The following is a 16,029-nucleotide window of genomic DNA, read 5'->3' as shown; positions in this document are numbered from 1 at the left end:
GGAAGACAGCTGGTTGTCTATAAGAAGTTAGGGAAGGTCTTTAAAGTGGCTGAGAGCCAGATGGGACGGGGTATTCGGCGTGTTCCTGTGTATGGGGGAAGCATGGGAGATGGTTGTGTGAGGTGCGGGAAGGGGATAGCACAGGCAGAGAGATCTTGAGAGAAACAAAGATTACGATAGAGGGTGTATCGGGAGATCAGGCCAGAGATGTACAGAGGGGACAGGTTGTTGACATCCTTGTAGGTCACGGTAAACAGTTTAAAATTGATGGTTTGGAGGGACCGGGGGGGGGGGGGGGGGCAAGATAATAAATTCCATTTTCTCTATGTTGAGTATTAAAAAGCAGGAGGATAAGAAGGAAGATATAATTGACAGACACTTTCTATTACAAGGGCTAGGCATATACCATGCCAAAAGAGTTGTCCCTATGCCATATTAAGGTATATGGAAGTTGTAAATGCTTTACTCTTTAAAGTTTTGTTCACATTAAAGGGGTACTCCGCTGCTCGGCATTTGGAACAAACTGTTCCGAACTCTGGGGCCAGCATCGGGAGCTCGTGACATCATAGCCCCTCCCCCTCATGACGTCACGCCCCACCCCCTGAATGCTGTCACGCCCCCTCCCATAGACTTGCATTGAGGGGGCAGGAGCTATGACGTCACAAGCTCCCTGTGCCGGCTGCAGCGTTCAGAACAGTTTGTTCCAAACACTGAGCAGCGGAGTACCCCTTTAAGTTTGGAGCCTATGTTGGAATTATACATCAGGAGTATTTTCATGGAAGCCTCCTTCCTGGGGCAGCCAGGGCTGTCATTGGCCGCATGCACCCATCCAGCCGCTGTCAGTGAGTGCCCAGGCCCGGATCACTGCATGGAGCTCCCATGGATTGTGCCAGGAGGTGGTCAGTGGGCACAGGGATCATCAGTAGACGTTTGCCCATAACTTCAGCAGCTGTCCCCTCTTCCGTACAGAGCCGACACTACTACAAGGAAACGGCGCTGCAATCAGAAGCCGCCAGTGTCCTCACATGTGATCCCGCACATGATCCAGTGGAAAATGACTGCTTTCCTCTCTATTTCCGCCCCCGTAAGTATCGGGGCAGCCACACAAGCCAACCTGCAGCGGAGGCTCCGGTGAGCCCTCCCCCAGGAGGCAGCAGCGGCAGCCCTGGGAGGACAGGGAACAGTGAGTAACAGCTACTCCTCAGTCAGGCAGAACGGGGCATATTTAATGGCTATCCATCGGCTGCTGAAGCAGTCAGCGCTGTCGGATAGCCGTTTGTGGAATGGCCCCGACACACAGCAGCATCGTATGTTGAAATGATCGTATGTCTGGGGACCAATGTATAGATTAGGCGCTTCTTCATTGTGCAGGCTTCTTTTTGAGGACAGTCCCGTCAATGCCATAAGGGCATACAAAGCATATTGTAAGAATCCCAATTAAAACATAAGGGAATACATTTACAATCAGCTGTAATTTATAGTAATCTATGGTAATCTTCATAGTATTGATACTGATATTTGTCTGTGCTGCTTGTTTTACAGGTTCTGCTTTCTTGTTCTCATGTATTTCACAGGGTAAGTGAATGGTTTTAACATGAATTATTATATTTATGATAATTAAAATTTTAACCCCTTAAAGACCACGGACGTAAATGTGTCTCCTGGTGTGGAGGTACTTAGCGCACCAGGATGTACATTTATGTCCTGTGTATGACCGCGAGCATCGGAGCTATCAGCAGCCAGGGACCCGCCGGTAATGGCCGACTTCCGCGATTGCGCGGATGTCTGCCATTAACCCCTTAGATGCCATGATCAATACAGATCACTGGATACAAATAAGAAAAAAACGACCTTGGCATCAGGCGCTCAGGATCCCAAAGGAAGTGGTCACACTTAGGTCATAAAGTGGCAAAGTGCAGCAACTTTATTTGATGTACAGCAATAGAACAATGACACGTTTCGGGGTGAAACTACCCCTTCATCAGATTGACTGTAGTACATCAATCTGATGAAGGGGTAGTTTCACCCCGAAACGCGTCATTGTTCTATTGCTGTACATCAAATAAAGTTGCTGCACTTTGCCACTTTATGACCTAAGTGTGACCACTTCCTTTGGGATCCTGAGCGCCTGCTGCCAAGGTAGTTTTTTCTTATTTGTATCCAGTTTATCTACAGGACACCATCCGGCTGCACCTGGGACCTTTGGGCTGAACAGATCCACACCATCTTTAATACCCCCATACAGGGTGATATGCATATTTCCTATATGCTCAAGGTGAGCGGCTAATTTATAGAGCCTGCAACCCCTTCCCGCAAGGGAAAATCCCCCCTCCCTCTATCTAGGGTAACGCACGAGGCGCCGCCTTCCGGTCTCTCCCCCCCCCTTTCTACCAATACAGATCACGGCATCTGCGGCAATGCGCATGTTAAAATAGATGATCGGATCGCCCGCAGCGCTGCCGCAGGGATCCGATCAACTGTAATGGCGGCCAGAGGTCCCCTCACCTGCCTCCGTCCATCTCCCGGCATCTCCTGCTCTGGTCTGAGATCGAGCAGACCAGAGCAGGAGATAGCCGATCATACTGATCAGTGCTATGTCCTATGCATAGCACTGAACAGTATTAGCAATCAAATCATTGCTATAGATAGTTCCCTATGGGGACATAAAAAGTGTTAATAAAAAAGTTGAAAAAGTAAAATATAAAGTAAAAAAAAAATGCTGCTTTTTTTGTCACATTTTATTCCAAAAAGAAATTATAAAAAATGATCTAAAAGTTTTATATATGCAAATGTGGTATCAATAAAAAGTACAGATGATGGTTCAAGAAAATGAGCCCTCATACCGCCCTATATACTGAAAAATGAAAAAGTTATAGGTGGTCAAAATAGCGCGATATTTTATATTACTGATTTTGTACAAAAAGTTCGACATTTTTTTTTTTTTAAGCGGTACAAAAATATAAAAGTATCTAGCCATGGGTATCCTTTTAATTGTATTGACCCACAGAATAAAGAGCACGTGTCATTTTCACGGTAAAGTGTACAGTGTGAAAACAAAACCCTCCAAAATGTGCAAAATTGTGGTTTTCATTTAAATTTCCTCACTAAAAAAAAAAAGAATTCTTTGGGTTCGCCGTACATTTTTTGGTAAAATGAGAGGTTTCATTACAAAGTACAATTGGTCACGCAAAAAACAAGCCCTTATATGGGTCTGTAGATGGAAATATAAAAGAGCTATTGATTTTAGAAGGCGAGGAGGAAAAAAAGAAACCGCAAAAATAAAATTGGCCTGGTCCTTTTATAGTCAGCTGATGGCCCAGACCCTGTAATTCCATATGTGAGTACAATAAAGTATATGAGACATTTGTGTCGTATCTATTGTGAAAGGGAATAGTAAGGTCGGAGCCTCCTTAGGGAGTACTCTTGTGTCACGCATATGATAGAAGAAGGTAATATGTAAAAGCTATTTTTTCCCAGACATGTTTGGAAGCATATGAGAAATTCACTGGGCGAAAAACATGCCCGATGTGTAGACGGAACCAGTATCAGACCAGAGTAATACATGATGCGGCTCAGCAGTTCAGAGGAAAATGTGCCACCAGGTAAGGCTGTGTTCCTAGAAGTGTTATCATTTATATGAGATTTTTTTATTTTGTACATCAACAGAGCCTTCAAATGATTTCATTAAGCTCTTTGGGATTGAGATTGCTCCTAAATGTTCTTGTTTTGTCATGAATCTGCGTTTGTGCCACTGGGATCCATGTTTCTTTAATGAATTAGGTACTGGTTCTCCTTAGGGGTGCCAGCTAGTATATGGAGTCTTAGAGTAAGGTCACCTGTGCTGTAATTTGCTGCATATTTTCTGCAACTGATTTTTCTTCCCATTGACTTCAATGGGTAGGAAAATATGCAGCAGCAAATTTGCAGAAAAATACAACACCTACCCTACCCTTAAAGACAATTGTTCCTGAGAATATGCAAATTAGCTCTCCTCCAGAAGGAAGAAAACTGTGTCTCAAGTGCCACCTGGCAGCTGTTTCATGCTGCGGTGAGCTATGTTAATAAACTGACCATTCTATTGGACCTGACCAATCTGGACAACCCCTTCTCAAACAAAATACGGATAGACTGGCCCTAGGCCCACCTTATGATAGCTGTGGTGGTCACACATTTCTCTACAGAAGCAGCTTCTACTGGGAAAATGTGTATCCCTGTAAGTAGGGATCAACCGATTATCGGTTTGGCCGATATTATCGGCCGATATTCACGTTTTAGGACGTTATCCGTATCGGCAATTACCTTGCCGATAATCCGATAATGCCCCGCCCCCTGCACCGACCCCCCCCCCACACCGCAGCGCACACCCCACCGCCCCGCCCCAGCCAGAGACCGCTGCCGCCACTGCCCCATTGCCTCCCCCATCCCCGGTTTTATAATTACCTGTTCCCAGGGTCCGCGCTACTTCTGGCTCCTGCGGAGTCCTGTGTTACACTGTGCTGTGAAATGACGAGAGACGTCCTCAACGCGACGTCACCATCAGTGCGCACAGTGACAGCTCAGGGGGACGCCGCCGAAGCCAAAACTAGCGCGGACCCCAGGCCCCGGGAACAGGTAATTATAAAACCGGGGATGGAGGAGGCAATGGGGCAGCGGCGGTCTCTGGCCGGGGCGGTGGTGGTGGGGGGTGCGGTGTGGTGCGGTGGTGGAGGTAGGACTCAGGAGGACCCCAGGACAGGCAGGGGGAGAGAAGCGGGTGGCGGTGGTGGTCTCTGGCACCGCAAAAGCCGCTGCAGTTCATTGATTTAAAGCGCCCACTTTAAATCAATGATCTGCAGCGGTGTTGCCGGGGTGGGTGGGGGGTGGGGGGGGGAATAAATAGCTGATAACTTGTACCGATATTCCGGTATAAGTTATCGGCTATCAGCCCTAACCTCCACAGATTATCGGTATCGGCCCTAAAAAATTGATATCGGTCGATCCCTACCTGTAAGGGATACTGGGGTGCCCTAATGTCCTCATGATGAATTATTGTTTGTACATTGACTCTCTGAGAATTAAAAATAAAAATAATGTATTTAAAGGGGCTCAGTTTGTTCCAAACGCTGAGCAGCGGAGTACCCCTTTAAAATTTAAGTGAACTTTAAATCAAGGAATTTCTTTTCTAAATCCTTCATTGTAGACTTTTGAGAAAAGATGTCTTCAAGTTTATCATATATTCTAGTGATGAACAAATAGCTGATGTATTATCACACACTAATAAACAATAGTAGAAATATATGACAGCACCATATTTAATAACCCGTGTGCTTTTCTAATACATCCGGCCTCGTTATTCAGGTTATTTCTTTTCTTCCTCAGGATACAGTCTTGCTGGAGGGGATACATAGTGCGGAAATGGTACAAACACTTTAGGCAAACAACACCTCCCCAAGACCCCAAGTTACGGAAGAAGTTCTTTGAGGAGAAGGTACCCGTTCATTTTATGTTGTAAGAAATGATTGGACTGTAATGATAGATCATTCTGGAATTAGGAAGCAATGGGTTAGAAGAGTTTACTTCACCGCATTTCAATAAATGAACTGCAAATCTCCAGTCTCCCCGTTTCCTCATAAAATGTCTGTCAGGCTAATAGGTTTATTATGTTCTAAGAGGGAAGGAATGAAAGCGTTCACGTTACACTACTGCTGTGCCCAGATCATCGTGTGTCTTGTATATTGTATTATGATGATGTCATCAGGTACTGAGGGATAATGCCGCAGCATTTTCCTTTAATACATTCAGAGAATACAGGCTCAAATAACCAGTGACTGGGATCTGCTGACACTACACGGACGGGAACTCTCTGCTCCATTTCAATACTTGCGCTGGCACATTTTTTTTTAGATCTCTCTCTCTCTGTCTCTGTCTGTCTCTGTCTCTCTCTGTCTCTGTCTCTCCTTTCTAAAGAAGGCAAGCTTATGGAGCCAGGTTGATGGTTTGTTTAATGTTCTGTTGAGAATCCTTGGTTCGTGGCTTTAACGTTGATGAACCGTTCTCAGCTCACCCCCTCCCCGGTGTGCTCGGATCCTCACCCTGGTGATGTACGTGATTCACGTAAAATAAGGAACAGTTGGATCCAGCAATCCCATAAAAAAAATCCAGTCTTAATCAAATCCAGGTAAAAGCCCATGCTGAAGGACAACACACCACCTAACTGCTACTACATCAATGAATTTGAGCACGCATGCGCTCGAAATGCGCCCGAATTCATTGATGTGGTAGCAGTTAGGTGGTGATGACAAAGAGTTCATGATGTTGGCCTGGACTCCAAATTCCCTAGATTTCAATACAATCTGTAGAGTGTTCCTGGAAAAATAAAGACAAAACAATAATTTGAGGATGCCGCACCTCACCACAAGACCGAAAGGATCTGCTGCAGATACTACAGAACACCTTCAGAAGTCCAGTCCAGGCCTTGACTGTTTTGGCAGCATGAGGGGGACCTTCATAATATTACTTAGGTGTCTTCAGTGTGTCATTAGAAAATTCTGTCCTTAAAGGGGTACTAAGGGGTATTTAAAAATCTTAAAGGAGTACTCCGGTGCACACTTTTTTCATGTTATCCCGTCCGGGCTGCAAAATAAAAGAAAACACACTTTCTCTTACCTGCCAACGAGCCCCCGGAGCTCCGGTACACTCCAGTACAGGTATTCGGTCCCTGGGCTGTATTCTTCTTACTTCCGGTACGTCACACGGAGCTTCAGCCTATCACTGGCCGAGGCGGGACATCGCTGCGGCCAGTGATAGGCTGAAGCTCTGTGTGACGTGCCGGGCTAACAGGAAGTAAGAAGAATACAGCCCGGAGACCGAACACCTGTACCGGAGCTCCGGGGGCTCGTTGGCAGGTAAGATAAAGTGCGTTTTCTTTTATTTTGCAGCCCGGGCGGGGTAACATGAAAAAAGTGTGCACCGGAGTACTCCTTTAATCCTTCCAGTACTTATCAGCTGCTGTATGCTCCACAGGAAGTTCTTTTCTTTTTGAATTTCTTTTCTGTCTGACCACAGTGCTCTCTGCTGACCCTTCTGTCCATGGCAGGAAATGTCCAGACAAGGAGCAAATCCCCATAGCAAACCTCTCCTGCTCTGGACAGTTCCTGACATGAACAGAGGTGTCAGCAGAGAGCACCGTGGTCAAACAGAAAAGAAATTCAAAAAGAAAAGAACTTCCTGTGGAGCATACAGCAGCTGATAAGTACTGGAAGGATTGAGATTTTTAAATAGAAGTCATTTACAAATCTTCAATGAAGAAAAACGTAGGTGCACTCACCGCTCAGTGGAGACCACTGCGTGTCGGGGTCCGGTTCACGGGATGCTGGATCTCAGCATAGGCGCAGGAAGTGTGGCGCCTGAGCGCCACACTTCCTGCGCCTATGCTGAGATCCAGCTTCCCGTGAACCGGACCCCGACACGCAGTGGTCTCTGCTGAGCGGTGAGTGCACCTACGTTTTTCTTCATTGAATTTTTCTGATGCTTGTATGTGTGCACCCCGCTGGAGATACGAAGACAGGTACCGGGGTTTGGCCGCACTCCAGTCCAGGTGATATATGCCCTTAGAGTGCTCTCCCCTTTCTTGTCCTGTATATACATTTAATTTACAAATCTGTTTAACTTTCTGGCACCAGTTGATTGTTGATCTACCCCTTTCCACTTATTTCCTATTTGCAAAACATTGCCCCGCTCGGATGAGGTTCTTGAGCCGGGGATACGGGAGGTGAATCATAGTCTTCTCCTAGTTTCTGGGTTGCCATGCTCCTGTTGATTGTGTCCAGGACATGAACTGAGAATGATATGTTTATTACACTTCTGACAGAGCCACAGTAGTTTTACTAAGATCTAAGAGTCCCTAAAAGGTCACAGCAACTATCTCATTTATGTCAATATCCACAATCTGTGTGTACAGAAAGCAAACTGTTTGCTAGAATGTAGCCGGTGCAGTTGCGAGCCGCTTTGATCCTTACCTATAAACCGTGCTTGCATAAGCCATTTAATTGAAGCAGCTCATTTTACGGGGGCCTGTAAATCTTTTTCATATGCATTACATTATCTGGAGCAGGATTTAATGCCGGCCTTGCTCTTTATAAGGAGTTAGTTTGGCTGTGAAATAACATGGGAGGCTGTAGGATTTGTCTCTCCTGCTATGAGATTTCCCCGAATGTTTTAATTTAAATCTCACCAAACACGGGGCCGGTCATGGGGTTTACTTATTGGCTTGACCAGGACAGGGCAAACATTCTGTCAGCGAGCACTGGCGGAGCAGGCAGGAGGATATTAACCCTATAATGTCTTATCACTGACTCATTCATGTGCAGTAAATTCCAGGCCTTTTCATTTTACTTTTCAAGACTGCAATAAGTCAACACATTAGTAAGCAATTTGCTGACATTAAGATGGATTACTCGAAAAAAATGACTCCTCGGAGTGCAGAAAGTTCACCTGGGCGTTCTTCTTAGTGTTTTTTTTTTAATCTTTGTATATAGACGTTTTTCCAGACCTTTGTATTCTCCTTGCACTACATTAGCTAATTTCACTATTGTGGAGCTGTTAACACGTCTTTGTTGCCCTGTTGGCCGTGCAGAGAATAAAAGCTAGTTACAGGTGATTACTTCTTTGTTGCATTTTTGTGTGTACTATGCTTTGCCTTTTTTTTTTTTTAATGGCAGGGATTTAAACATCGGCACGGGAACATTTAACCGTTCTGTTGCCATTGGGGTGATTATACACCTACATCACTTCAGACGGAGGGGTCAGATGTAAAAAGGACTTTAGAGAGAAGATGGTCCTATTTTATCGCAGCCACTTGACATTAGAATTTCCAAAATTGTATTGGACAGTGTTACATATACACATTATCATGTGGCGTTTTAATAAAGAAATGTACAGATTCACTAAAACTTTACGTTTATTTACGCCTTTAAAAACTAACAGATTTCTTATCACTACCTACTTAATAAATAATCAATTGGTCTTATCCTGGTCATGGGAACCAATAATACTTCAAATGATGTACAAAAATGAAAAAAGATAAAGGTGACCAAATCACCAAAACACAGTATGATCCATGTATGCTAAATTGATGCCTCTGAAGCTTTGCCTGTGCCTATACCAACAGGTGAGTACGGGTGACACTCATGACAATTTCCCTTTACGTGTTAAACTGTTCTCACCAATACCCACGGTGCCGCTCACCCTCACTATATATGTACGGTTACTTTTCTTCCTAACACTTGTATACACTTATTGGGGTTATGTAAGTCTGCCCTGTCCGGTATTACATGAAGTGGTTCATGTGCCAAGAGACTCTGTCTCTACATTGAATGTTCGCTGCTCCATTAGTCTCCCTGACATTTTGCCGGTGTATACGCTTTGTCTAGGGTTCAGAAGCTACTTAGTTTCTACATCCTTGACAAAACTGGTATGCTGGCAAAACAACGTACTGGCTTTATACCTATTTTTGTGAGCCAAGTCTGGGCTGGTGTAGATTTGTGACAAATTGTGCAACAGATCACACAAGATAAACTCATGACCACTGCTAAAAGTTAAAGGGGTATGCCGGGCAAAAATATTTTATCCCCTATCCAAAGGATAGGGAATAAGGTGTCTGATCGCAGGGGGCCCGCTGCTGAGACCGCCCACATTCTCCCTGCAGCACCCGCTTTCTATTCGGGTGCTGAATATCCAGTTTCGGAAACCTCTGGGTTTTCGGTACTGGGACGTGACATCACGCCACGCCCCCTCCATTCATGTCTATGGGAGGGGGCGTGACGCAGTCACGCCCCCTCCCATAGACATGAATGGAGGGGGCGTGGCGTGGCGTGATGTCATGTCCCCAGTCCCGAAAACCCAGAGGTTTCCGAAACTAGAGATGCAGTCCCCACATAGAATAGGGGTGCTGCAGGGAGATCCGCTGCTGAGACCCCCCGCGATCAGACATCTTATCACCTATCCAAAGGATAAAATGTTTTTGCCTGGAATACCCCTTTAAACAGACTATGGCATAGCTACACAATTTTGGAAAAAGCATCTAAAGAAGCTGCAACAAATCGTATGACAAATCAACACCACTAAAACAGGGTAAAACCAAAAATAAATCCCCCCTATGTGTCTTTATAACCCCACCCCCTGGTGACATTGCAGCCTGTTGAGGGTTTTTCTTGCATGTCAAGAAAATGTATTGATTTTCTTTTTATCACAAAAAAGTCCTTAGAAAAGTCCTTAACGAAATTTGCAAAAAGGTAAGGGTGGACACATCATAAATCTTTATGACACATATTAAACATAAAAGAACATTTTATTTCTTTTATTTACTATATTTGGAGCCCTGTGGAGCCCCCATGTATTGTGCGTAATCTGGAGGAGACACACCTTTCTCCCCATTCATCTGGATGACATACACTACAAGTGTAGGATTGTGTATGTGTTTAACTTCAGTAACAAAGGGACTTTCAGCAGAGATAAATTGGTGGCTGGATATGAAAGGCATATGTGACTGCTTAATAGGTTTACATTACTACGTCAATTTATAAAAGCTGTCCACATCTGTCTTCTTTCTTGGTAAGAACACAATACCAATGCTATAGGCAGCTCGCCGTAATGAGCGGCGCAATTCTCTGCTAAGCAAACACTTCTCCAAATCCTATGACTGCCCATTGCAGCTAATGGAAACTTTCTATCATTGCTATCTTGACTTTGCTGAAGTTTAAGCTGAAATATTTTGTGAAGCTGAGACCAGAATGTCAGGTTAATTCATTTTCTATAAGGGAATGTTTTCTGCGTGATGAAAAATGTATATTTACAAAAAGTCATAGTTGAAATTGCTCTCAAAGGTTGTAGGAATGATTTATGTGTTTATCTGCCCGGATTAATAGTTACCGTGCATCACTTTTACTTTTTTAGTTGTTATATGCTACAACATTGAAAATGGATAAAATTGCCCCCTCCTTACCGAAAGATGAAAAATCACATTGTGTGCCATATGGGTACATGTCCTACCATATCAGCCACATAGATTCCCAGACCTCCATATCCTCAAATACTTCTAAGATTAATTGAAATGTCAATGGAGAGCCTGACCTCCTCATCCAACATCAGTACATGACCTCACAAATGCTGTTTTGGCTAAATGGGCACAAATTCTCTCAAACACACCCTAAAATTTGGAGAAAAGGCTTCCCAGATGAGTGGAGGCTATTATAGCTGCAAAAGGATGTTAACACCAGTTGTTTTGGGCTAGGCAAAATACACTGCTCAAAAAAATAAAGGGAACACTAAGATAACACATCCTAGATCTGAATGAAAGAACTAATCGTATGAAATACTTTCGTCTTTACATAGTTGAATGTGCTGACAACAAAATCACACAAAAATAATCAATGGAAATCAAATGTATCAACCCATGGAGGTCTGGATATGGAGTCACACTCAAAATCAAAGTGGAAAACCACACTACAGGCTGATCCAACTTTATGTAATGTCCTTAAAACAAGTCAAAATGAGGCTCAGTAGTGTGTGTGGCCTCCACGTGCCCATATGACCTCCCTACAATGCCTGGGCATGCTTCTGCCTACTCCTGGACAGTCTGTGGTAGATGGAGTGAAACATGATGTCCCAGATGTGCTCAATCGGATTCAGGTCTGGGGAACAGACGGGCCAGTCCATAGCATCAATGCCTTCTTCTTGCAGGAATTGCTGATACACTCCAGCCACATGAGGTCTAGCATTGTCTTGCATTAGGAGGAACCCAGGGCCAACCGCACCAGCATATGGTCTCACAAGGAGTCTGAGGATCTCATCTCGGTACCTAATGGCAGTCAGGCTACCTCTGGCAAGCACATGGAGGGTTGTGCGGCCCCAAAGAAATGCCACCCCCACACCATTACTGACCCACAGCCAAACCGGTCATGCTGGAGGATGTTGCAGGCAGCAGAGCATTCTCCACGGCGTCTCCAGACTCTGCCACGTCTGTCACATGTGCTCAGTGTGAACCTGCTTTCATCTGTAAAGAGCACAGGGCACCAGTGGAGAATTTGTCAATCTTGGTGTTCTCTGGCAAATGCAAAACGTCCTGCACGGTGTTGGGCTGTAAGCACAACCCCCACCTGTGGACGTCGGGCCCTCATACCACCCTCATGGAGTCTGTTTCTGACCATTTGAGTGGACACATGCACATTTGTGGCCTGCTGGAGGTAATTTTGCAGGGCTCTGGCAGTGCTCCTCCTGCTCCTCCTAGCACAAAGGCGGAGGTAGCGGTCCTGCTGCTGGGTTGTTGCCTTCCTACGGCCTCCTCCACGTCTCCTGATGTACTGGCCTGTCTCCTGGTAGCGCCTCCATGCTCTGGACACTACGCTGATAGACATAGCAAACCTTCTTGCCACAGCTCACATTGATGTATCATTCTGGATAAGCTGCTCTACCTGAGTCACTTGTGTGGGTTGTAGACTCCGTCTCATGCTACCACTAGAGCAGTGTTTCCCAACCTTTTTTGGGTCGGAGCACACATCGGACATTTTTTTTTATGCGGGACACCCCTACTGAGGTTGATGAGCAAAAAAAATAAAAATAAACTATGAACAAATTCCTATGCACACTGCATATATCTTATCTTGCATATATCTTATTCCCCCCCACATTAGGTTGGCAGTATAGTTACCCCCCACATTAGGTTTGCAGTATAGTTACCCCCACATTAGGTTGTAGTTCCCCCACATTAGGCCCAGTATAGTCCCCCCCATTAGGTGCAGTATAGTTACCCCCACATTAGGTTGTAGTCCCCCCACATTAGGTGCAGTATAGTTCCCCCACAGACATACAGCCTTCAGCCATACAGTGTATTACTGAAGGCTGTATGCCTGTGTACTGCCCCACTTTGGTGTTCCAAGCACCGCTCCTCCGGTCCGGCTATAGCAGTAGGTCCCGGGACCTGAGATGCGCCGCTGGTAACACTTACCAAGTTGACAGCGCGTTCTCCTCGCTGCCCTGGTCCTCCGCATGGGACGTCAGTGACGTCCCTGCATGCACTACCTCCCGGCAGTCCCCACATTTTTAAAGTAAACGCGGGGCCGCAGGGACTTAATAGAGGCATCTCTGTGTCCCGAAAGCAACTTTCGGGACACAGAGATGTCCCACGGCAAAAACACCCGGTGGGTGTTTTTCCAACGGCACACTAGTGTGCCGCGGCACAGTGGTTGAAAAACACTGCACTAGAGTGAAAGCACTGCCCGCATTCAAAAGTGACCAAATCATCAGCCAGGAAGCATAGAAACCGAGAAGTGGTCTGTGGTCACCACCTGCAGAACCACTCCTTTATTGGGGGTGTCTTGCTAATTGCCTATAATTTCCACCTGTTGTCTGTTCCATTTGCACAACAGCATGTGAAATTGATTGTCAATCAGTGTTCTTCCTGAGTGGACAGTGGGATTTCACAGAAGTGTCATTGACTTGGAGTTACAATTTGTTTTTTTAGTGTTCCCTTTATTTTTTTGAGCAGTATATATTTTTCTGTTTTCATTATTCAGATGAAAATTCTTAAATTAGACACCTTCTACCCCTTTTGGTCCAGATGGAGGGGGTCTGACTTCGGAAAAATTACAGCATTCAGGTGGAGGGCACTTAGTTACGGCAATCCGGATGACACATTTATTCAGTGAGCAAGTGACGGCCCACTCAGCCAATCACCAAGGTGGGACATCGCTGCTGCCAGTGCTTGGCTGAGAGGGTCATTACTTGCCCTTGTCCAGGAAGGTGGGGGGACCGGAGCACACTGAGAATGGGTAAGTAGCTGGGGCCCCATAGATGAGATTGCGGGGGTCCCAGGGGTCTGACCTCCTCCCCATGATAACTTATCTCCTACCTACCCTGTGGATAGGCGATAGGTTTGGGACAAGTTCAGGTACCTGGATTACTCTGTTAAATCTTCATTACATTTTTATTTATGGGGTTTCATTGATTAAGTGTAAACACAAAAGATGGTGTGTGCCCAGCCTTAAAGGGGTACTCTGGTGGAAAACATTTTTTTTATATCTGGTTAAACAGATTTGTAAATTACTTCTATTAAAAAAAAATCTTAATCCTTCCAGTACTCCTCCTACAGCTGCTGTATGTGTCACAGGAAGTTCTTTTTCTTTTTGAACTTCTTTTCTGTCTGACCACAGTGCTCTCTGCTGACACCTCTGTCCATGTCAGGAACTGTCCAGAGCAGGAGAGGTTTGCTATGGGGATTTGCTCCAGCTCTGGACAGTCCCTGAAATGGACAGAGGTGTCAGCAGAGAGCACTGTGGTTAGACTGGAAAGAAATTCAAAAGGAAAAGAACTTCCTGTGGAGCATACAGCAGCTGATAAGTACTGGAACGATAAAAATTTTTTTTATAGAAGTAATTTACAAATCTGTGCATGAGAAAACAAAGAAAAGTCGGCACTCACCGGATTTCCAATTCAGCAGATTTTATTGCACATTACTCACAGCCGTAGTACAATTCTCGGGGAGACGACGGATGGTACAAGGGGGGTACCACAGAGAGGCGACACCTGTGTTTCGCACTTAGTAGTGCTTCAACGGGCCACAAATTTACAAATCTGTTTAACATTTTGGCACCAGTTGATAAAAAAAATGTTTCCACCGGAAAACTCTGCTCCTGTTTAACATTTTGGCACCAGTTGATAAAAAAAATGTTTCCACCGGAAAACTCTGCTCCTAGACATCTTATCCCCTATCCAGAGGATAGGGGATAAGATGTCTAATAGGGGTCCCGCCGCTGGGGACCCTCACGATCTCTCCTGCAGCACCCCCGTTTCTCAGCTGCACAGTGTGAGGATCGCTCTGTGGCTGATGATGGCCGATGCAGGGGACAGAGTATCTGCCCCCTCATGATGTCACGCCCCGCCTTGGCAATGCAAGTCTATGGGAGGGGGTGTGATGGCCGCCACGCCCCCTTCCATAGACTTGCATTGCGGGGGGGGGGGTGTCACGAGGGGGCGGAGCCATGACATCACAATACTCTGTCCCCTGCATCGCCCCGTCATCAGCCACAGAGCGATCCTCACACTGTGCAGCTGAGAAATGGGGGTGCTGCAGGAGAGAACGCCGGGGTCCCCAGTGGTGGACCCCCGCGATCAGACATCTTATCCCCTATCCTTTGGATAGGGGATAAGATGTCTAGGGACGGAGTACACGTTAAGGGTATTTAAGTAGTATACTTTGTTTTCAATAAAATATTTTTCAGTTTTGTAAATATTTATTTTTTATCCTAGTTTACAGAAATCTCAGACCGGTTGGTAAGATGCTGCAACCCAGACATTGATGGTCTATTCAGGGAGTGTGATCAGGCAATTGCCATAAGTCACAATATTTTTCATCTGTTGGAACAAAAGTGTAACCCAGAAATAGGTGAAGCAGACTGGGAAAGAATTCAGCTACAGGTGAGATATACCTACGGAATACCGCTTTATTGCTTTTATAATTACAATACTGTGTATTGACAATGCTGATATAACAGATGTGAGCTTGTTCATTAAACTCTTTTACATTGTTTGGGTCTTTTTCTACAGCTGAGCCCCTTTTAACCCCTTAAGGACAACAGATGTAAATGTACGCCTGGGCCTTTGCGCACATGAACGTACATTTACGTCTCGTACATGCCGCGAGCACTGGAGCGGAGCTCGCATCATGCACAGCAGGTCCCAGCTGCTATTCGGCAGCCAGGGACTCACCGGTAATGGAGAAGATCAGCGATTGTGCTGATGCCCGCCATTAACCCCTCAGATGCAATGATAAATACAGAACATGTCATCTGTGGCAATGCAGCACTTGTAATAGCTGATCTGATCGCCAAGATGACTGACAAAGGTTCCCTCACATGGCTCAGTCCGACCTCCCGGCATCTACTTCTCTGGTCTGCCTTCTAGCAGACCAGAGAAGCAGATCGCCGATAATACTGATAAGTGCTACTGATCAGTCCTATGCATGGCACTGAACAGTATTAGCAATCTAAAAATTGC

General features: G+C 45.4%; 1 protein-coding gene across 5 annotated transcripts in view; it reads left to right on the top strand.

Moving 5' to 3' along the window:
- RNF32 (ring finger protein 32) overlaps nucleotides 1–16,029 on the top strand; it is a 42,924-nt gene that overhangs the window by 22,364 nt on the left and 4,531 nt on the right. For all 5 annotated transcript variants that reach the window (XM_056519577.1, XM_056519574.1, XM_056519575.1 and 2 more), the window contains exons 5-8: nucleotides 1,543–1,575; nucleotides 3,478–3,602; nucleotides 5,359–5,467; nucleotides 15,283–15,450. In XM_056519577.1, coding sequence (XP_056375552.1) covers nucleotides 1,543–1,575; nucleotides 3,478–3,602; nucleotides 5,359–5,467; nucleotides 15,283–15,450 — 435 coding nt within the window. The remainder of the gene's footprint in view (nucleotides 1–1,542; nucleotides 1,576–3,477; nucleotides 3,603–5,358; nucleotides 5,468–15,282; nucleotides 15,451–16,029) is intronic.

Source organism: Hyla sarda, chromosome 5 (assembly GCF_029499605.1).
Source record: "Hyla sarda isolate aHylSar1 chromosome 5, aHylSar1.hap1, whole genome shotgun sequence".
Lineage (NCBI taxonomy): Eukaryota > Metazoa > Chordata > Amphibia > Anura > Hylidae > Hyla > Hyla sarda.
This window is presented reverse-complemented; position numbering and strand designations above follow the sequence as displayed.